This window comes from Bubalus kerabau, chromosome 19 (genome assembly GCF_029407905.1).
Source record: "Bubalus kerabau isolate K-KA32 ecotype Philippines breed swamp buffalo chromosome 19, PCC_UOA_SB_1v2, whole genome shotgun sequence".
Taxonomy (NCBI): Eukaryota; Metazoa; Chordata; class Mammalia; order Artiodactyla; family Bovidae; genus Bubalus; species Bubalus kerabau.
Genome location: NC_073642.1, coordinates 15,235,286 through 15,255,343, shown reverse-complemented (window position 1 = coordinate 15,255,343; position 20,058 = coordinate 15,235,286). Strand labels below are relative to the sequence as shown.

Sequence of the window (20,058 nt, the reverse complement as noted above, 5' to 3'; positions counted from 1 at the left end):
CTTTTGCAGGAAGCAAATCTTAAAGTTCTTGGATGCTGAAAAGGACATTTCTGTCCTCAAGGGGACCCTGAAACCTGGAGACATTATTCATTACATCTTCGACCGAGACAGCACAATGAACGTGTCCCAGAACCTCTATGAGCTTCTCCCCAGAACGTCTCCACTGAAAAACAAGCACTTTGGGACGTGTGCCATCGTGGGCAACTCCGGGGTCTTGCTGAACAGCGGCTGCGGGCAGGAGATTGACACCCACAGCTTTGTCATCAGGTAACCGCAATAGGTACTCTGGACCCAGAGTGGCAGGCATTGCCAGTTATCCCAAGAGGCTGAAACAAGGCTGGTTGGCTCAGATCACTGTGCATTAGAATTGCTCGGGTAGCCTTGAAAAGTCCCAAAGTCCAGGCTGTGCCCCCAGACCATTTAAATCCATCTGAAGGGTCAGAGCCCAGGGAGCCTGAGGGCTTCTGACGTACAACCAAGATTGAGAATCACTGATCTAGAACAGAAGCAGGCAGACTCTGTCGCACAGCCTGTTTTTATCAATAAAGTTTTATTGAAACAACAGCCAGGCTCATTCACTCTCGTTTCCTCAATGGCTGCTTTCTCACAGCAGTGGATTAGTTGGGCAAAGCTGAAGAATCAAAACAGAGAGAGCATACAGCCCACAAGCCTAAAATAATATCTGGCCTTTTACAGAAAAATTTGCTGATAGAGCCCAGGACAAAATGTCGGTAAAAAAAAAGTCTCTTGGCCAGTTTTTGGTCCAAGTTTATAAAACTCTTTTAAGGTGTACTCTACTAGTATCTTTATTACCCTTTAGACAAAACCTGGGCAGTGAGGGGGCAACAGAGAAACTTGGGTTTGTACTTGACCATTATTCTCTCCAAAGTGTCACCTCTCATTTTCCAGTCACCTGAGGACACATTTGGCGCTGACATCTGACCCCCCCCAACCCAGACAGACTCAGAAACAAGGCCTTGCTGTCCCCTGTTCAAAAGTAGGGCACACAGAGCCTCGAATTTCATCCCAAACACACCCCAGCCCTGGGGGAACCGCGTCTCACGTTTCTATTGGGACCATCTTGATGCAAAGAGAGTCTTGTCCTCGGCTTTGGGAAGTGGCCTTAGCACAGAGCTCCCTGGACCTCAGGACGTGGGACTAGATGGTGTACTGACTCCTGTGTCTGCTGTGATGGACGCGCCTCCACAGCCCAGCAACCACCCGTGTTTTAATTTGCTGTCTTTTGCCTAGTTCTGTCTGTGCCTGGTGTCCCCAGTGGCTCAGTCTCTTTTTTTCAAAGCCCTCGAGTCTAAAGATTGGAGACGGAGGGGAGAAGGGGAGGGAAGTGGCAGGTTTGTCTGATTAGAAGCCAGAGAAGAGGTGAGGGTAGGTGAAAGTATTAGTCACTCAGTTGTGTCCGACTCTTTTTGACCCTATATGGACAGTAGCCCACCAGGCTCCTCTGTCCATGGGATTCTCCAGGCAAGAATACTGGAGTGGGTTGCCATGCCTTCCTCCAGGGGATCTTCCTGACCCAGGGATTAAACCTGGGTCTCCTGCATTGCAGGCAGAGTGTTTACCACCTGAGCCACCAGGGAAGGCCTCGGTAGGAAGAAAATTAAAAATGCAGAGGGTCCAATCACCTCCTGGGGACCAGGACAGAGGTGACCTGATTTTCATGGTGATCTTTCTTTGCTCCACCCAGCCTGACCCCAAGATTTTCAGAGGCCACGGCAGGTTCTAGTCAGCATTTTGTTTGTTTGTTATGGACACTTGCCCAGAGAGATGAGCAGCATGGTATCTGGAGTCTGGTCTTGGCTCTGCTACCCGTTGTCACTTGACTCAGAGTGTGTCACTCTCCTTTCTGGGCCTCAGTTTCATCATCTGTAAAATGGGTATTTGGGCTGGTTGTCTCTGAACTTCAACGAGCATATGAACCATCTGAGCTTATCAAGAGGCAGGGTCATCAGGGCTGGGGTGAGGCCTGACTAATGCCCTTGTGCCGATGCGTGGACCACACTTGGAGAGGCTCGGCTACAGCCTGCTTTGCCTCTCCTGGGACCCACATCCACAGAGGTCTACACACACTTAGAAAAGAGGGAGCCACTTGGAGCAACATGTGGCTGTCCTTTGACCTTGACTCCTTGGCTCTTGCAGATCTGTGTGTCTGTGGGGCAGACTTGTGAGATCTTTAGGGACAAAAGGCAGATGGCCCAGCTGTGTACACACCCCCATTTGATGCCAGATGCCAGCACCCCTGACACACAGGCCCTTTGCCATCTCACCCTGCTTGCCTCTCCAGCCTCATCCCCACTGCACAATATGCCCCTCTCAGACCAGATCACCAGCCTTCCCCTATGTACCAGCACAGGTCCACACTGCTATGCCCCGGGAATACATTCACTGGGACTAAAATGCCGCAGTGTGATGTTTTCTAAGCTGCCCGGTTATAAGACTCAGCTGAAAAGCTTGTAAAAATAGCTATCAATTCCTCAACTCGCCTGCTGAATCCAGATCTCCAGGTGAGGGACCTAGGGAGTCTGTATTTTTAACCAGTGCCTGAGGTGATTCTCCAGCTCTTGCAAGCTGGAGAAACACTCTCCTGAGGAGCCTCATCCACAAACGGGCTTCTGCTCTTCCATCCTCCTAGACTTCCCGCCATGGTTACCCCCTCCGGAAGACCACCTGAAGCGCCTCCTGCCTGGGAGGATGCTGGTAACTGAACATGTACTGAGCTCTCCCTGTGGTCCAGCAGCTTTCTAAGTACTGTGGGTGTCTGGGCACTGCTTTCATCCCTGGGAGGGGGCCCTGCTGTGATCTTCATCACAGAAGCTGTTGTGGCTGTTCCTCAGCCAGCGGGGAAGCTCTCAGAAAGCACAGAGAGGCTGAGCAGGTTACCTGGAGTCACACAGGTAGAACATATTAAGTTGCTTCAGTCGTATCTGACTCTGGGTGACTTTATGGACCATAGCCCGCCAGGCTCCTCCATCCAAAGGATTCCCCAGGCAAAAATACTGGAGTAGGTTGTCGTTTCCTCCTCCAGGGGATCTTCCCAACCTGGGGACTGAACCTGTATCTCTTATGTCTCCTGCATTGGCAGGAAGGTTCTTTACCACTAGCGCCACCTGGGGAGCCCAGGTAGAAAGTATCAGAGCTGAATTCTGAACCCAGGAGTGTGTCTTTGGAGCCCACGCTCTGTCACCTGATGTGACCTGGTCACACTTGCCTGTAACATGGTCACCATGTGGGCTGAGGGCTCTTCTCCAAGATCCTGAGCACCAGAAGGCAGGCACTGTACCACTCCTGGGCCCAGCAAGTTTCTATGAATGTGCTAGAGAGAGCATGGTCAGTCATGTCTGACTCTTTGCAACCCCATGGACTGTAGCCCACCAGGCCCCTATGTCTGTGGGATTCTCCAGTCAAGAATACCGGAGTGGGTTGCCATTTCCTCCTCCAGGGGATCTTCCAGAACCAGGAATCAAACTTGCATCGCCTGCGTCTCCTGCATTGGCAGGAGGACTCTTCCACTGCTGAGCCACCTGGGAAGCCCACGAATATGCTAAGGACCTGATAAATATACATAGCAGGAGAAGAAGGAACAGGGATGCCAGAGGGACCAGAAACTGCAGGAAGATGCCCTGGGTCTTTGGGGATGAGGAGGAAGCAAAGAGAGTCAAGGATGGATACAGTTAAGGATACGCAGTGGTGCCTCAGCTTTCCCCGAAGGATCATACATTACCGCCTTTTTCTCCGGCAGGTGCAACCTGGCCCCCGTGCAGGAGTATGCCCGGGATGTGGGGCTCAAGACTGACCTGGTGACCATGAACCCCTCCGTCGTCCAGCGGGCCTTCGAGGACTTGGTCAACGCCACGTGGCGGGAGAAGCTGCTGCAGCGGCTGCACAGCCTCAACGGCAGCATCCTGTGGATCCCCGCCTTCATGGCCAGGGGTGGCAAGCAGCGGGTCGAGTGGGTCAACGAGCTCATCTTGAAGCACCACGTCAACGTGCGTACCGCATACCCTTCTCTGCGCCTGCTGCACGCCGTCCGCGGGTGAGCGGCCCCGGGGTGCGGGAGGGGTGGGGGGCGTACTCCTTTCCCAGCTGCGTCTGCAGCCTCCACTCACTGGTTGTCTAATTCTGCAAGTCGCCTGGCCTCTCTGAGCCTCGTGTCCTGGAGAAGTGGGTCGGCAGATGGGCAGCATGTGGCATGCCGGTGTTGACCGAGGGGTATTGCTTGCCCAGAGAGCCGTGCGGAGAATGATCCTCCAACAGCTGTTGAGCGGAGACGGAACCATAAGGGGGCAGGAACAGAAGTAGAAATATTTGTTGGGAAGCTCTTGCAGGAGTCCAGGCTGGGACTTAACAGTGGTTTAGACTGGGATGGTGGGCGTGAATGTGCCACAGTGTGGCCAGATTTGCTAGAACATTTGGAGTAGTATCTAAGTGTTAGTCGCTCAACTCTTTTGCAAAATCCACAGACTATAGACTGCCAGGCTTCTCTGCCCGTGGGATTTCCCAGGCAAGAATACTGGAGTGGGTTGCCATGCCCTTCTCCAGGGCATCTTCCCGACCCAGGGATAGAGCCTGGGTCTCCTTCATTGCAGGCAGATTCTTTGCTGTCTGAGCCGCCAGGGAAGCCATTTGGAGTAGACGCAGCAGGACTTGCCAATGGATTCTGTTTAAGGACCTCAAGGGGTGAGAGAAAGAGAAAAATCCAAGGCGACTGTCAAGATTAGAGGTAGAGCAGATGCTTGGTTGGTGGTGTCGTTTTCTGCGCTGGGAGAATTTGGGGGAAGTTTGTGTGTGTTTCAGCATGTTGAGCAACAGAGCTCTTTCTCGGACATGTTAAGTATGAGATGTCTGTTACAAATGTACCCACCACAGTCCTGACCCCCATCTTGGTCCTGCATCTAGTGATTCATCCACCTGGCAGTTCACAGTCTTGCTCTGGTGTCGTAAGACAGTTTCCGAGGGATATTGGAATGATCTTCACTTGGGCCTTAGCCTAACTTGGTGTGACCTGAGAAGCCCTCTGAGCCGCCCAGAAAGGATTCGTGCTATTCTCATAAAGGTGACCCCTCGAGGCACACGAGCCTGTGACCCACACTGGTCTCATTAGAGTAGGTATCAGTGCAGAAATGCATTGCCCCCAAGAAAGACCCAGAGAAACATGCAGTGAGAGACCCTCGTGGCTGATGCAGCAGGGTGATACTTGCATGGACCAGGGCTCACTAGGCCACATCCCTCATCCTGGAGGCTGACCTGTCAAGCCTCCCTTTAGCGCCCACTTCACCCCCCTACAGGGAGCTGCCCTGGTGGCTCAGACAGTAAAGAATCATCCTGCAATGCAGGAGGCCCAGGTTCAATCTCTAGGTCAGGAAGATCCCCTGGAGAAGGGAATGGCAACCCACTCCAGTATTCTTCCCTAGAGAATTCCATGGACAGAGGAGCCTAGCAGGCGACAGTCCATGAGGTCACAAAGGGCCAGACACAACTGAGCAACTTTCAGCTCAGCTCATCCCCTCCCAGAGCGGGGCTGTTGCAGCAACCCCAACTCATCGGTTCAGTCTCCGTGCCTTGAACGTCATTTCTTCCTAGAAAGAGGTCTTTATGTGATTTGGAGGTCAGAGGATATAAGGGAAGGAGATGAACTGCCTTTTGGTAAAGAGAAAAAGTCCCTTGGCTGGGAATGGGCAACCACCTGGAAGAAACGATGCAGCCAGAGCTATTTCCAGCTATAATTGACTCACTTTCACCTGTCAAAATAGCATTAAGAGCCAGTAATAAACCCTTTAAACAAACAGGCTGTTAATCCTGAGATTGTCACGTCTTCCTTTGCAGGAACTCCCAGGAGGAAGTACGCCAGGAGAGACAAATGGGGAGGGCTTCTCCTTTTAGCAAGCGGAGGAGGTGGGGGATGAGGGCTCCAGGGGCTTGGGACTGATTTCTGCCAAGGACCCCCTCCCTCTGTGGAGACATTGGGCCTTGTAGGGTTTGTGTCCAGTAGGGATCATTGAGAAGATGAACAGTGTCTGTATTGAGAGGAAGAGCTTGCCTCTGTCTTGATGGGAGCTTATCTGGCATTTACTTCAAGAAGAATGGGCTGATAAGGGGCGCAGAACAGAGGCACCTCAGAAAAGACCAGGGGGTCATAGAGAAGAAGGCTGTGGGGGAAGCTGGCTAAGAGGTGATCTGGCCTAGCATCAGAAACATGGCTTTGGGAGGTAGGGACACCCAGGTTCACATCCCAGCTTGGTTACTCCCCTAGTTGTATGACAAGCTGGACCAGGTGGCTTGTCCTGCAAGCCCCACTTTCTCTCTGTACCCACTGGGGAGCAGTAGCTATGACAGAAGGTCCCGTCATCGGCACTAGATAGGGTGTCCTGTGCCAGCACAGGGGAGACAGGCAGGCAGGCAGGCATGGCTGCTGCAATCCCAGCAGCTGCCTCCAACCACCGGCCCAGGGAGTAGACTTGTTCTGTAGGCTCAAGAGGTAGAATCAGGATCAGAGAGTGAAACCACAGAAAGGAAAGTACATTTAGGCTCCATTTGATAAAGGCTTCTAAAGAACAATGGACCGAGTCAAATTCACCTGTCAGGAGCTCTTCACCTCAGAGTTCCAAGATGGGCTATAGTTTGCAGAATAATCTCATTTCCTTATTAAAAATCTATTTATGAGGTTTTTAATCCAGTCTCACCCCTGTTTATGAGGTGGGACCAGATAAACACTATTTATTGCGGTAAAATATGCACCACATAAAATTTACCATTTTAACCATTTTTATCTGTACATTTCAGTAGTGTCCAATATATTCATATTGTTGTGAAACAGATCTCCAGAACTTTTTAATCTTTCAAATCCAAAATTCTGTGCACATTAAACACAAGTTCCCTTTTCCTCATAAATTCAAGCTCTGGTAACCACCATTCTACTTCAGTGTCTATAAATGTGGCTACTTTAGATACCTCATATGTGTAAGTTGCTCGATTGTGTCTGACTCTTTGTGACCCCATGAACTGTATCCACCAGGCTATTCTGTCCATGGAATTCTCCAGGCAAGAATACTGGAGTGGGTAGCCACTTCCTTCTCTAGGGGATCTTCCCGACCCTGGGATCGAACCCGTGTCTCCTACATTGCAGGCAGATTCTTTACCATCTGTGCCACCAGGGGAGCCCATTAATTCCCCTAAAAGATAGTTCATATAAGTAAAGTAGTACAGTGTCTTCTTCTCCGTGACTGGCCTGTTGCGTTTAATGTATGTCCTTAGGGTCCACCCATGTTGCAGCGTGTGTTGGAATTCCCTCAGTTCTGCAGGCTGGATAGCATTCTATTGTGTATAGACGTCATGCTTTGTCCTTTCATCCATCAATGGACGTTTAGATTGTTTTTACCTCTTGACTCTGGGCAATAGTGTTGCTATGAAGATGGGTGTGCAAATATCTCTTTGAGAACCTACTTTCTGTTCTCTTGGATATACACTCAGAAATGGAATTCTTGGATTATACGGTGGTTCTATTTTTCATTTTTTTAGGACCCTCCGTAGTTTTCCACAGTGGCAGCACCATTTTACAGTCTACCAACAGTGTACAAGAGTTCCAGTTTCTCCACATCCTTACCAAGATTTGTTATTTTGTTTCTTGAGAGTATCCCATTTTAACCATTTAAAAGTGTACAGTTCATTTAGAAGAAATTCACTATCACAGAAAAACATATGCGAATCTCTATAATCTTGGGTTTGGCAATGGTTTCCTAACTATGACTTGAAAAGAACAGGCAACAACAACAACACAATAGATAATGGACTTTGTCAAAATTAAAACTCTGTGTGTGCCAAAAAACAGCACATCAAGAGAGTTAAAAGACAAACCATAGAAGAGGAGAAAATATTTGCAAATCATGTATCTACCAAGGGATTAACATCCAGAATATATAGAGAACTCCAATAACTCAACAGTAAAAAAACCAAACAACCCACTTCAACAACAGCCAAAGATTTGAATAGACATTTCTCCAAAGAAGATATACAAGGGACCAATAAGCACATGAAAAGGTGCTCAACATCACTAATCACTAGGCAAATATAAGTCAAAACCACAATGCATTGCCACTTCGCACCCACTAGGATGGCTGTTATCAAAGCAGTGGAAAATAACAAGTGTGAGGAAATTGGCATCCCTGTGCTTGCTGATGGGACTGTCGAGTGGGAATTGACTCTGAGACACCCCGTGCCTCTGTTTTACAAATGAGGAACCCGATGCCCAGACAAGTTTTGTGACTTGTATGAGGTCACCCAGCCAGTGAGAGTCACAACCCTGCCCTGAACCACGCTGGCTCACTTTAATGCAGTGTCCCAGATGCAGCAGAAATTCACACCCACCCACTTCTGTATTGGGGCGCACTATGAGTTCAGGGGGCTGGGAGCTGCTGCACTGCACAGGTGGTCTTGGCAAACCACAGTGCGGAGCAGCGTATCAAGACTCCATGTGCACAGCACCACTGTCCCAAACACAGGGCAGCTTCCCCACCAGGCAGAACAAACGGGAAGGTCAGCACACCTTGGAACAAATGTATGAGATAGAGTCTGTTTCCAGACCCATTTTACTCATAAGGAAACAGGCTCAGGAATGCTAAGAGAATCACCCGAGCTCACTCAGATGGGCAGGAGGGGGATCAGAATCCACAATAGAGGTTTCAAAGTTCTCTGCTCCTCCCACCGCCACCCTGTTCCCATGTCCCTGACAGACAGACTGATCTCTGTTGACCACTGATAGCCCAGGGTCACTGATTGACTACCAGCCTCCTGTCCTGCCAACTGGCCCCATTTTTTTACCTGTGACTTACATGAAGGCAGGGGCTTCCCAGGTGGTTCAGTGGTAAAGAATCCGCCTGCCAATGTGGGAGACGTAGGAGATGCAGGTTCAATCCCTGGGTCAGGAAGATCCCCTAGAGGAGGGCATGGAAACCCACCCACTCTGGTATTGCCTGGAGAATTCCATGGACAAAGGAGCTGGCGGGCTGCAGTCCATGGGGTTGCAAAGAGTCAGACAAGACCCAGCAACTAAACAACAGCCCAGACACACATGAAGGCATCAGTGGTCTGATTCACAAATTCACAGGTGGTGTGACTTTGGGGGAATTCCCAATATTTGGGTCCTCAGCGTTGAATCCAAATTTCTCTTGTCAGGCTGAAGTGAAAGTGTTAGTCACTCAGTCATGTCCGACTCTTTGCAACCCCATGGACTATAGCCCACCAGGTTCCTCTGCCAGTGAAAATCTCCAGGCAAGAACACTGGAGTGGGTAGCCATTCCCTTCTCCAGGGGGTCTTCCCAACCCAGAGATCGAACTTGTGTCTCCCACATCTCAGGAAAATTCTTTACCATCTGAGCCATGAGGGAAGCCCTTGTCAGGCTGAAACAATGAGCCAATCCAAGAGGAAGACATTTCATATGAATGAATGAATTCAAGACTCTCTACTTGGGTTCCAAACGATTGTATGGGTACAGAGGGATCAGCAGTACCAACCATCGGCAGAAGTGTGGTCACTCAAAGGGATAACGTGATCTTAACAGTACACATCCTTAGAGATGGATGGACTGATTACATCTTTGAGAGTCAGGGAGTTCAGTTACGCCTTGGTCAAATCCCACTCAGAGAACCTCATTCAGTTTTGGGTACCAGGCTGGAGAGGGGCCACAGTGGCAAAGAAATTCAGAAGTTGAAAGGATTTGGAAAGAGAAGTCTCCAAAGAGCATGGCAGCAGTCTTTCTTCATTCAGCAAATACTTACAGACACCTTGAGGGTTCCAGGCCTGTGCTGGGGAAACACAAAAATCATTCAATGAGCCTCCTTCCTTGAAAGAGTCACTGATTTGGGCCATGAGGCTGCAGGCGTAGAATGAGTTCTGGGAAAGAATCTATAGCAGCAGTCCCCAACCTTTTTTGATGTGCATGCGTGCTAAGTCACTTCAGTCCGGTCCGACTCTGTGTGACCTTAGGGACTGTAACCCGCCAGGTTCCTCTGTCCATGGGATTCTCCAGGCAAGAATACTGGAGTAGGTTGTTATGCCCTCCTCCAGGAGATCTTCCCGACCCAGGGATCAAACCCACGTATCTTATGTCTACCTGCATTGGCAGGCTAGTTATTTACCAATAGCACTACCTGGGAAGCCCAACCTTTTTGGCACCAGGGAACAATTTCATGTAAAACAACTTTTTTCATGGGCCGGTATAGGGGATGGTTTTATTCTAGAACATTACATTAATTGTGCACTTTAATCTAAGGCTGCCACTGATCTGACAGGAGGTACCAGTCTGTGACCTGGAGGTTGGGGACCCCTGATCTAGAATGAGTCCAGTTTCCTATGGACACTGGGAAGAACATTCCATCAAATACGATCATCTGAAATGATGGTTGCCTCTTAGGAACGGATGAATTCCGCATTCCTGGAGATGTCCAGGGTGCAAGGCACGCCCCTTCCTGGGCTGTGGAAAGGGAAATCCATATTATACAGTGAGTGTGTTAGTTTGCAAGGGGTCCTATAACAGCACCACAGGGCAGGTGACCTAAAGAACAGAAATGTGTTGCCCTACAGTTTGGAGGCTAGAAATTCTTCTGGGGGCTTTGAGGGAAGAATCTGTTCCACGTGTCTCTCTGTGGCTTATAGATGGCCGTCCTCATCATCCTCCCTGTGTGTCTGTCTCCAGCTTTAAGGACATCAGTTGGATTAGATTAGAACTCAGTCTCATAACCTCACTCTAACTTGGTTATCTCTGTAAAGACTTTTATCTCCAAAGGTCACATTCTGAAGTACTGGGAGATATGACTTCAACATACGAGTTTTGTTTTTTTTTAATAGATTTTTTTAAAGATTTTTTTTTTGATGTGGACCATTTTAAAAGTATTGAATTTGTTACAATACTGTTTCTGTTTTATGTTTTGCTTTCTTTGGCCTCAAGGCATGTGGTAGTGGTTTGCCCAGTCTCCTCCAGCAAACACGGATACAGAATGTGAAAGTGTGTTCCATGGTGGAGGTTTAGTCGCTAAGTCGTATACCAACTCTTTACCATCCCTGTCTGGACTGTAGCCCGCCAGGCTTCTCTGTCCATGGGACTTCCCCAGGAAAGAATACTGGAGTGAGTTGCCGTTTCCTTCTGTGGATCTTCCCAACCCAGCGATCAAACCTGGGTCTCCTGCATTACAGGCAGTTTCTTTACCAGCTGAGCCACCAGGGAAGCTCATGGTGGTGTCACCTAAAGAAAGGGAGGAAGGACTGGGGTGTTAAAGCACAGATGACATTTGGTCATTTTTAATGGATTGTCTCCATTTTTTTTTAATAGCAGTGTACATAGTCCAAAGAGAAAGTCAAATAGTACAGAAGGATTTCAAGTGAAAAATGAGCCCTTCTCCACAGAGACAGCCTGTTAAACTGGTTTTTCTATGTGTAACCTTCCAGAGATATCCACTTTCACACCTTAGGGAGCATGTTTTAAGTACTGCATTTGCTAAATTCTGAAAATTATTCCATATCGACATGCACCACTTCATTCTCTTCACAACTGCCTAACAGTCCACCATATCTGGACCATAATTTCTGTAAGCAGAAGGCATCAGTGGGCATCACAGGCTTTTCCAATCTTCTGCTGGTATAATCATTATTACAGAGATCATCTGAGTCTGACATCTACACACATATGTATGTAGGCTTGCTTTTTAGATGTGCCATTGCTACAAAGAGATGGTTTTTGAGACACATATTGTTAGTTTTCCTGGAGATTGCCAAATTGCCCAACCTAGAGGTAGGTACCAATTTACACTCCCATATATGATTATTGAAAATACCTGTTTTCCCTTAACCTCGCCAACATGACATATTATTAATACCTGCTATCTCTGCCAATCTGATGAAAAAAATGACATCTGATTGTTGTGTGAAATTGGATTCCTTCCATTATGAGTGAGGTTAAATATATAAATATATATTTTCTGTTTGGAGTGGCATCAGTTTAGATTCTTGGAGAAGACGATGGCACCCCACTCCAGTACTCTTGCCTGGAAAATCCCATGGACAGAGGAGCTTGGTGGGCTGCAGTCCATGGGGTCGCTGAGGGTCGGACACGACTGAGCAACTTCACTTTCACTTTTCACTTTCATGCACTGGAGAAGGAAATGGCAACCCACTTCAGTGTTCTTGCCTGGAGAATCCCAGGGACAGGGGAGCCTGGTGGGCTGCCGTCTATGGGGTTGCACAGAGTCGGACACGACTGAAGCGACTTAGCAGCAGCAGCAGCAGCAGTTTAGATTCTAGAATCTAGCCTGAAGGTGTTTTTTGTTTTGTTTTTTGTTGTGCTGGGTCTTTCTTGCTGCATGGGCTTTTCTGTAGTTGCAGCGGGTGGGGCTATGCCCAAGCTGTGGTGCATGGGCTTCTCATCGCACTGTGGCCGAGCACGGGCTCCAGACTGCACGGGCTTCAATAGTTGCAGCATATGGGCTCAGTAGTCACGGCTCATGGGGCTCTAGAGCACAGGCTCAGTAGTTGTGGCACACGGGTATAGTTGCTCCAAGGCATGTGAGATCTTCCCGGAACAGTAATCAAGCCCGTATCTCCTGCATTGGCAGGCTGATTCTTTACCACTGAGCCACCAGGAAAGCCCTAGCCAAAAGGTTTAAACCCCCAAGAAATGGTTTTGCCAGGTCCTTGCATGGTCCCTAGGACAGATGCAATATCTGTGCCAGAGTGGCTGTCTTTTGACTCCCTGAGCAGGGAGCTCCCCGACCCGTATGTAGCAGGAGGAATCCCTTAAGTAACCAGCATCTTGTTTTTCCTTCTTTCTTTGGGCAACATACTGTCTAGGATGCTGTAAGCCTACCTTTCACACGTGAGGATTCAGTGTCTGCCTAGAAGGGTTTAGGGTAAGGCTGGACTCCTTCACCTCTCCTGCCAGTTCCCCCAAAGGCAGACCCTAGCCTCTACTTGCTCATCTTGACTCATTGCTTCATTAAATAAAGATTGTGAAGCACCCACTTTGTAGATGAGCTATACTTGGATCTGGGGTAATGTGGAAGCAGAAAGTCAACCCACTTGTCATAGAAATTTAAATTGTAGGGGAGGAGAAAGACAAGTAAACAAGTCATTATAGCCTGGTTGGTGCTAGGATAGGAAAAGAACAGCACACAGGACACAGAAGCATCCAGGCAGGTCCTGGAAGTCTTCCTGCAGGAAGTGGCATTGAAGCTGAGACTGTAAGAAGGAGTTGCCAGCCAAGAGAAGTAGGAGGTAGTGGTGTCCTGGAAGAAGCCGGAAGTCCCTGGTAATAGTGTGGCTGTGCACGCCAGATGGTGGGAGGGATTTCAAGCCCAGATCTCAAGGACTTCACAAGTCTGGCTGAGGGTGTTGGATGTCCTCCTGTGGACCCCAGGAGTCAAGGGGGGTCTGTTGGTGGCATGGTCAGACTTGAGGCTAGCCTGGCTCACTGAGAGCACCAACTTGGGTAAGCATGGAAGCCTGGGAACCAGGCATCGACCTCAAGAATCCCCAGGGTTTGCCCAGCTCTGCAGGTTTACCCCAACCTCTGAAACAAACCTCCAATCTCCACTTCCACAAAGCTGGAAAGCCACATCCTGAGATCCCCCCAAGACGCCAGAGCTCTCACGTGCTCCCAAGGAAAGGACAGTGATGAGCTGTGGGGTCCCTGGACCACTGCTGGCTGCCGATGTAAATGACGAGAGACCAGGCTGTCTGAGAGCCCTGCTCCTGGCTTTGCTGCTGATCTGTGCAAAGCATCACCAAGAGTCCCTCAGTGACCACCTGTGACACATTGCTGCTCCTTAGAGATGATATGAGCCATATCCCACGAAGTGCTTTCAGCTTAGAGAAAGCCCTCTTGGCCACTTTTTCTGAAAGTGGCAACCACCGTGCTTGCCATGTACTGAGCACGGGAATTCAGGGAGAAAGACAAAAAAGGCACGTTGGCAATGATTTTTGGCCCTCCTCATTTATTGCCGTCCACGCTCGTAAAACATGACGCTTAATCGTCTTGGCAATTGGGGTAACCGCTTTGAAAAATAATTACTGCCTTCTTGGAGATTACTTTGTCTTCTAATTAAAACCTCCAGACTGGTATATTTAAAGGTGCCTTGTCAGTGCAGCATCCCGGATACACCCAGCTAACCTCATTTGGGAAGGCAAAATTAATTAGTTTGTGTTTCAACACCCAGCTGTTATCCTAAGGAAAAGAAATCGTCTACAAGTCGGCCACGCACACTGTCTCTAAATTGGCCAGGGCAGCTGAGGAGAGATAAAGGAAATGGAGAGTGATTTGTTCCTGCATAACTCCACCAGCTTCTAGAACAAGCTGCTCGTTAGACAGTGGCCCCATGTCCCTGTCAGACCTCGCTCGGGAGTTCTTGTTTACCCAGAGAGGCAGAATCGGAAATGAGAGGGTCCCTCCCGCCGCTGAGCTCAGTTCACTCTGGAGCCTCTTTTGCTCCTAATACCTTTCGCTGAGCGATCCTGTGCAGCAGATCTGAGAGGCTGGGCATTTCTCTTCCTGTCCCAGCCGGTCAGACTCACAAAGCTTCGTGCACTGCTAGCCACCCCCCTCCTTTACTACCACTTGCTCTTTTGCAATGCCATTTAAGTCCAGCACTTGCCGAGCACCGTGGAAACCAGGATAATCGATTCTAGTTTATGCTACAATAACAATCCCCGGAGCCCTTGTGATTTCGCTCAACGGAAGTTTCCCATCCTCACAAAGTGTGATGTGGGTTGGCGGGGGCTCTCTTCCAACCAGCGATTCAAGGACTTAGGATTCTTCTATCTTAGGCTGACATCTTTCCAGGAGTCATGGAGGGTATCCAAGGCAGGAAAAAAAAGCACTGGAGGAACCTTTAGTCCAGCAGGGGGCATTTCCAGCTGCAGCCCATTGGCCAGAACTGGTCACGTGACCCCAGCTGTTTGACAAGGCATGCTGAGAGACATAGGCGAGCCCACGGAGAACTGGTTGAGTGATGCTGTCTCTGCCAGGGTGCCTTGGCTGCAGCACACACCGAGCCAGGGGCCTCTGATCACCCACAAAGGAGGGTAAGGCGTGGGGAGATCACAGTGTAGTGGGAGTCCAACCCAGACAGTCATGAAGGATCAGCCCGGGTTGAGAAGCACAATAGGAAACATAGAAATAAAACTCATGGTAATAACGGGGGAATCACTAACTCAGTTTGAGCAGAGGAGAAGAGAGGGGAACAAAGGGAGCGTTTCCAGGAAGACGTGATTCATGAGCTTAGTTTGGGGGCGGCAGGGAGAGTTCACCCAGAGGACAGGTAGGGGACAGGCGTATCTATAAAGAGGGCACAGCACAGGTCTGGGTAACCTCAGACCCACCTAGGAGCTACTTGGACATTTCCCCACTGATTTCATTCTTCGCATCCCCTCTCTGGGCAAAGCATCAATGGCCAGAAAAAAAAAAAAAAAGGAATTTCTAAAGGTCTTACCCCACTAAAGCCTTGCGATCAGAAAATAAACAAACCACAAATCCCGAATATGGCATGTGGCTGTTGTTAGGCTTGAATATCTCAGAAAGTGAGCAATCTGTGAGATGCTCCCATGTGGGGACACAGCCTGTGGTTGTGTGTCTCTGGATACCATCAACAGCGGCTGCAGCTAGCTCATCTCAGCCCCGACACCCTCCCCCGCAGAATCACCATGGAGCGCAAACAGCCCAGGACACAGGAGGCGGGAAGCCGCATTTATCCGAGCTCTATGTGACCAGCTGCGTGAGAAGTTTGCCTCTTCTCAGGCAGGTCACCCTGGATTCTCATTTTTTCCTCTGTAAATTGAGAGATGGAAACGAGTTCGATCCAGGAGACCCGTGGATTACTCACAGATGTGGTCTATTAACTCACTCAAGAGGGACCCATGTGATTTTTTTTTTAAATGTTTTAAATTAGTTGCCAACATTTAAAAATTTGGAGAATTTGCTTGAAAATCCAGATTTCGGATAGCTTTGAAAAAATTAGAAAATTTGACACCACCACACAGGACAGCCGTAAAACCAGGCACCCTATTAGATGCTACAGACCATGCTGCTCCCTGTTGCCTTGGCAACACAGAGGCCAGTGCCAGTTTTCCCTCCACACGTGTCCCAGCTCGTTCAGTTATATCCCCTTGCCAGGTTGCTAAGCTGGATGAGGTCCCTAGGCCCAGTTGTCTTTAAAGCTCTGTGACTACGCCTCATGCTTACTTTTACCCCTCTCTTTTCTCTAAACAAGTCTCCTTCTTAGGTCCTTGTGGCAGAACTGCCTGCCAGTTAGAGCAGGGCTTCTTAGCCTTGGCTGTACAGTTGAATTTACTGGCGGAGGTTTTAAAAATCTCAGTTTCCAGGCTGTACCTGGATGGTGGGAGCCAGGCCTCGGTCCTCTTAAAGCTGCAGGCGATTCCAGTGGGCAGCCTAGGGTGAGAAGCGTTGAATTAAAGCTGAAAGTGCAATGGACTAGCTCAGGAGGGGATGAGCTGCCTGTTGCTAGAGGTAGTTAAGCCGACGTAGATAAGCATTTAGCAGGGACCAGCTGCTCTCTTGTGGATTCTTCTCCTCCTTGCACTCTCCCTGCCTTCACCCCACAGGGTCCCCCCAAGCTCAGCTCAGTGCCATTGAGCACACACAGTACACTTACAGGGCCTCAGGACATCCCTGACCATCCAATAATTAAGACTCCACACTTCCAGTGCAGGGGACACGGGTCTGATACCTGATCAGGAAGATCTGGCATGCCATGCGATGTGGCCAAAAAATATTTTTAAATCAAAAAAATAAAGGGGCTCAGCATAGGGTAAGTGGAAGGTTTTACTAGAGAGAAAGAGGTTGCACCACACTCTCATTCTAAATCCAAGCAGGAGAAAAACCATGATGGGAAACAAAAGTGATGACGAGAGTGGCTGTTTTCCCACTTCTGGATTATATGGAACTTGGAGGCTGTCTTTGTTGTTGTTAGTCGCTCAGTCGTGTCTGACTCTTTGTGACCCCGTGGACTGTAGCCCACCAGGCTCCTCTGTCCATGGGATTCTCCAGGCAAGAACACTGGAGTGGGTTGCCATTTCCTTCTCCAGGGGGTCTTCCCAGCCCAGGGATAGAACCTGCGTCTCCTGCACTGGCAGGTGGGTTCTTTACCTCTGAGCCGCCTGGGAAGCCCCTGGAGGCTGTCTTGGTGGTCCCTCGGCCTGTGCCCCGTCATTGTATAAACGTGAAAAGTGGGTTCAGCAGGGAGAAGCGACTTGCTCAAGGACACACAGGTGGCTGTTGACAGAACTGTCGCTGAAACCCCCTTTCAACCTCTGTCGCTTAGTCGGTGCAATGGAGGTGGTTTCTTCCTTTCTGTTTTCTTGTGCAGGTAAACTGAGGCCCTCTATGTATGGAGGAAGCTCAGTGCCTCACTCACAGGAAGCCCTTAGCCTAAGGCTCCACTCTTCCCTGTACAGGAGACGTGGGTTCGATCCCTGGGTCAGGAGGATCCCCTGGAGAAGGAAATGGCAACCCACCCCAGTATTCTTGCCTGAAAAATCCCATGAACAGAGGAGCCCGGTGGGCTACAGTCCATGGAATTGCAAAGAGTCGGGCACGACTTAGAGACTAGACAAGAACAAGCATTCTTCCCCACCCTGCCCTTGTCTCCTCTAACACTCCTGTCAGACTCCTTTGTGGGACCCAGCCCTATCTTTGTGGGACCCAGCCGCATAGGGCAGGCCACTATTTGCTGCTGCCTTCCCCCAGCCTCCAGCCCTCCAGGGAAGCCACATGTGCACAGAGATGGGCAGCCCACATCAGAGGGTCATGGGGCTGGTGGGCAGGGATGGGAAGGAAATCTGATGATGCTTAGGAGGCAAGGAGGTCAACCCCTGCCAAGCCCAGGCATGGCGCTAGGCAGTGGGATCACACAAGAGGCGGCCCCTTATCAGAGCTGGCCAGAGCGCCAAGATTGGCCACACCTGTGTGCGTTGTCTGTGGCTGCTTTTAGTGCTATGACAGCAGAGGCCAGGAGTGTGGCCGCCACCTGGCCCTTTATAGAAAGGGTTTGCCAGCCCCTGCTTTAGATTTCAACAGGCCTGGGCTTCCCTGGTGGCTCAGTGGTAAAGAATCTGGCTGCCAATAAAGGAGACACAAGACACTGGGGTTCAGTCCCTGGATCAGGAAGATCCCCTGGAGCAGGAAACGGCAGCCCTCTCCAGGATTCTTGCAGGGAAAATCCCACGGACAGAGGAGCCTGGCAGGCTACAGTCCATGGGCTCGCAAAGAGTCGGACACGACTGAGCACACACGCATTGCTATGCACTGAGCTCGAGGCAAGGTCCTTTCCTTTCTACCTCGGTGACCTTGGGCAAGCCACTTCCATCTCTGAACCTCGTGTCTGCATCTGCATGTATTCACAGGCTTGTGTTCTTTACATCCAATCACATATATGAAAGCACAGAGCCTAAGGGCAGTTCCAGTACTTGATAAATGATGGCTGTCACTATTTACATTAGCTAGGGCATGGAAGGAACCTAGATGTCCATTGGCAGATGGATGGATAAGGAAGTTGTGGTACATATACACAATGGAATGTTACTCAGCTATAAAAAGGAACACATTTGAGTTAGTTCTAATGAGGTGGATGAACCTAGAGCCTATTATACAGAGTGAAGTAAATCAGAAAGAGAAAGACAAATCCTATATATTAGCACATATATATGTGGCATTTAGAAAGATAGTACTAACAATCTTACATACATGGCAGCAAAGACACAGATGTAAAGAGCAGACTTTTGGACTCTGTGGGAGGAGAGGGTGGAATGATTTGAGAGAATCGCACTGAAACACGTATATTACCATATGTAAAACAGAGGACCCGTGCAAGTTGGATGCATAAAGCAGGGCACCCAAACCCAGAAGGATGGGATGGGGAGGGAGGGGAGAGGGGTTTCAGAATGGGGGGAACACATGCATACCTGTGGCCGATTCATGTTGATATATGGCAAAAACCACCACAATATCGTAATTATCCTCCAATTAAAATATTAATTTAAATGGTGGCTGTCAGTCCTCTGTGAAAGGACCTTGGAATCAGCCACTCGATTGGTATCTACAGTTGCTGGAGTGGCAAGAGGCAGGCTGTGGAGCAAGATAAAAGTCTCCTCCTTCCTGGAAAGGATAATTCATAAACTCATGTTCATTTTTTGTGTGTTTCTTTTTTTTCCACTTTTTTCCTCCAGATACTGGCTGACTAACAAAGTTCACATCAAAAGACCCACCACGGGCCTCTTGATGTACACCCTGGCCACGCGTTTCTGCAACCAGATCTACCTCTATGGCTTCTGGCCCTTTCCGCTAGATCAGAACCAGAATCCTGTCAAGTACCACTATTACGACAGCCTCAAGTATGGCTACACCTCCCAGGCCAGCCCCCACACCATGCCCCTGGAGTTCAAGGCCCTGAAGAGCCTCCACGAGCAGGGGGCTTTGAAACTGACTGTCGGCCAGTGCGACGGGGCCACGTAAGGTGGGCGCCCGGTGGGACTCAGTGGCTCACATTTGCTGCCAGCTACACCACAGGCAGATGGGAGTCGGGGCGGCACAGACTCTAGAACAAGCAGGCTAGTGGTTTTCTTTGTTCAAGTGTAAAACAGTGACCAGAATATATATATCTATTCCTGCATATATATATTGACCTGAGTATTTATAACTGTGTGGTGTTCATCTAGCATTAGGCAGATAAGCCACAAGAAGAAGGTGTGGAGAACCCACCTGGACCAGATTGAGACTCAGTGCATCTTTGGGGGCAGAAGGACTCGACGTGAAAAGAACCAGTCCCACGAGTTGGGATGGCATGCTGCCTCCTGGATTGGAGAGGTCTTTGGGCTCATGGGTGATTGGAGAGCCACCTGTGGACAGCTGCCTCGAGCCTCTGAGAAATGTGGATTCTGGGCGAGCCAAGACCCAGAGGGGACAACTGGACCCATGTCTAACACGGTGCTGTTCTTAGAGAAGAGGGAGGTTGGAATGTTCAGCCCAGCAAAGGAGCACATGGTCC

General features: G+C 49.5%; 1 protein-coding gene across 1 annotated transcript in view; it reads left to right on the top strand.

The window, feature by feature from the left end:
• Positions 1 to 19,702, top strand: part of ST8SIA2 (ST8 alpha-N-acetyl-neuraminide alpha-2,8-sialyltransferase 2) — a 68,200-nt gene extending 48,498 nt beyond the window's left edge. Inside the window, exons 4-6 of the mRNA XM_055556121.1 lie at positions 10 to 267; positions 3,758 to 4,051; positions 19,241 to 19,702. Of these exons, the coding sequence (XP_055412096.1) occupies positions 10 to 267; positions 3,758 to 4,051; positions 19,241 to 19,526 (838 nt within the window). The 3' untranslated portion in view covers positions 19,527 to 19,702. The remainder of the gene's footprint in view (positions 1 to 9; positions 268 to 3,757; positions 4,052 to 19,240) is intronic.
• Positions 19,703 to 20,058: the final 356 nt, after the last annotated feature.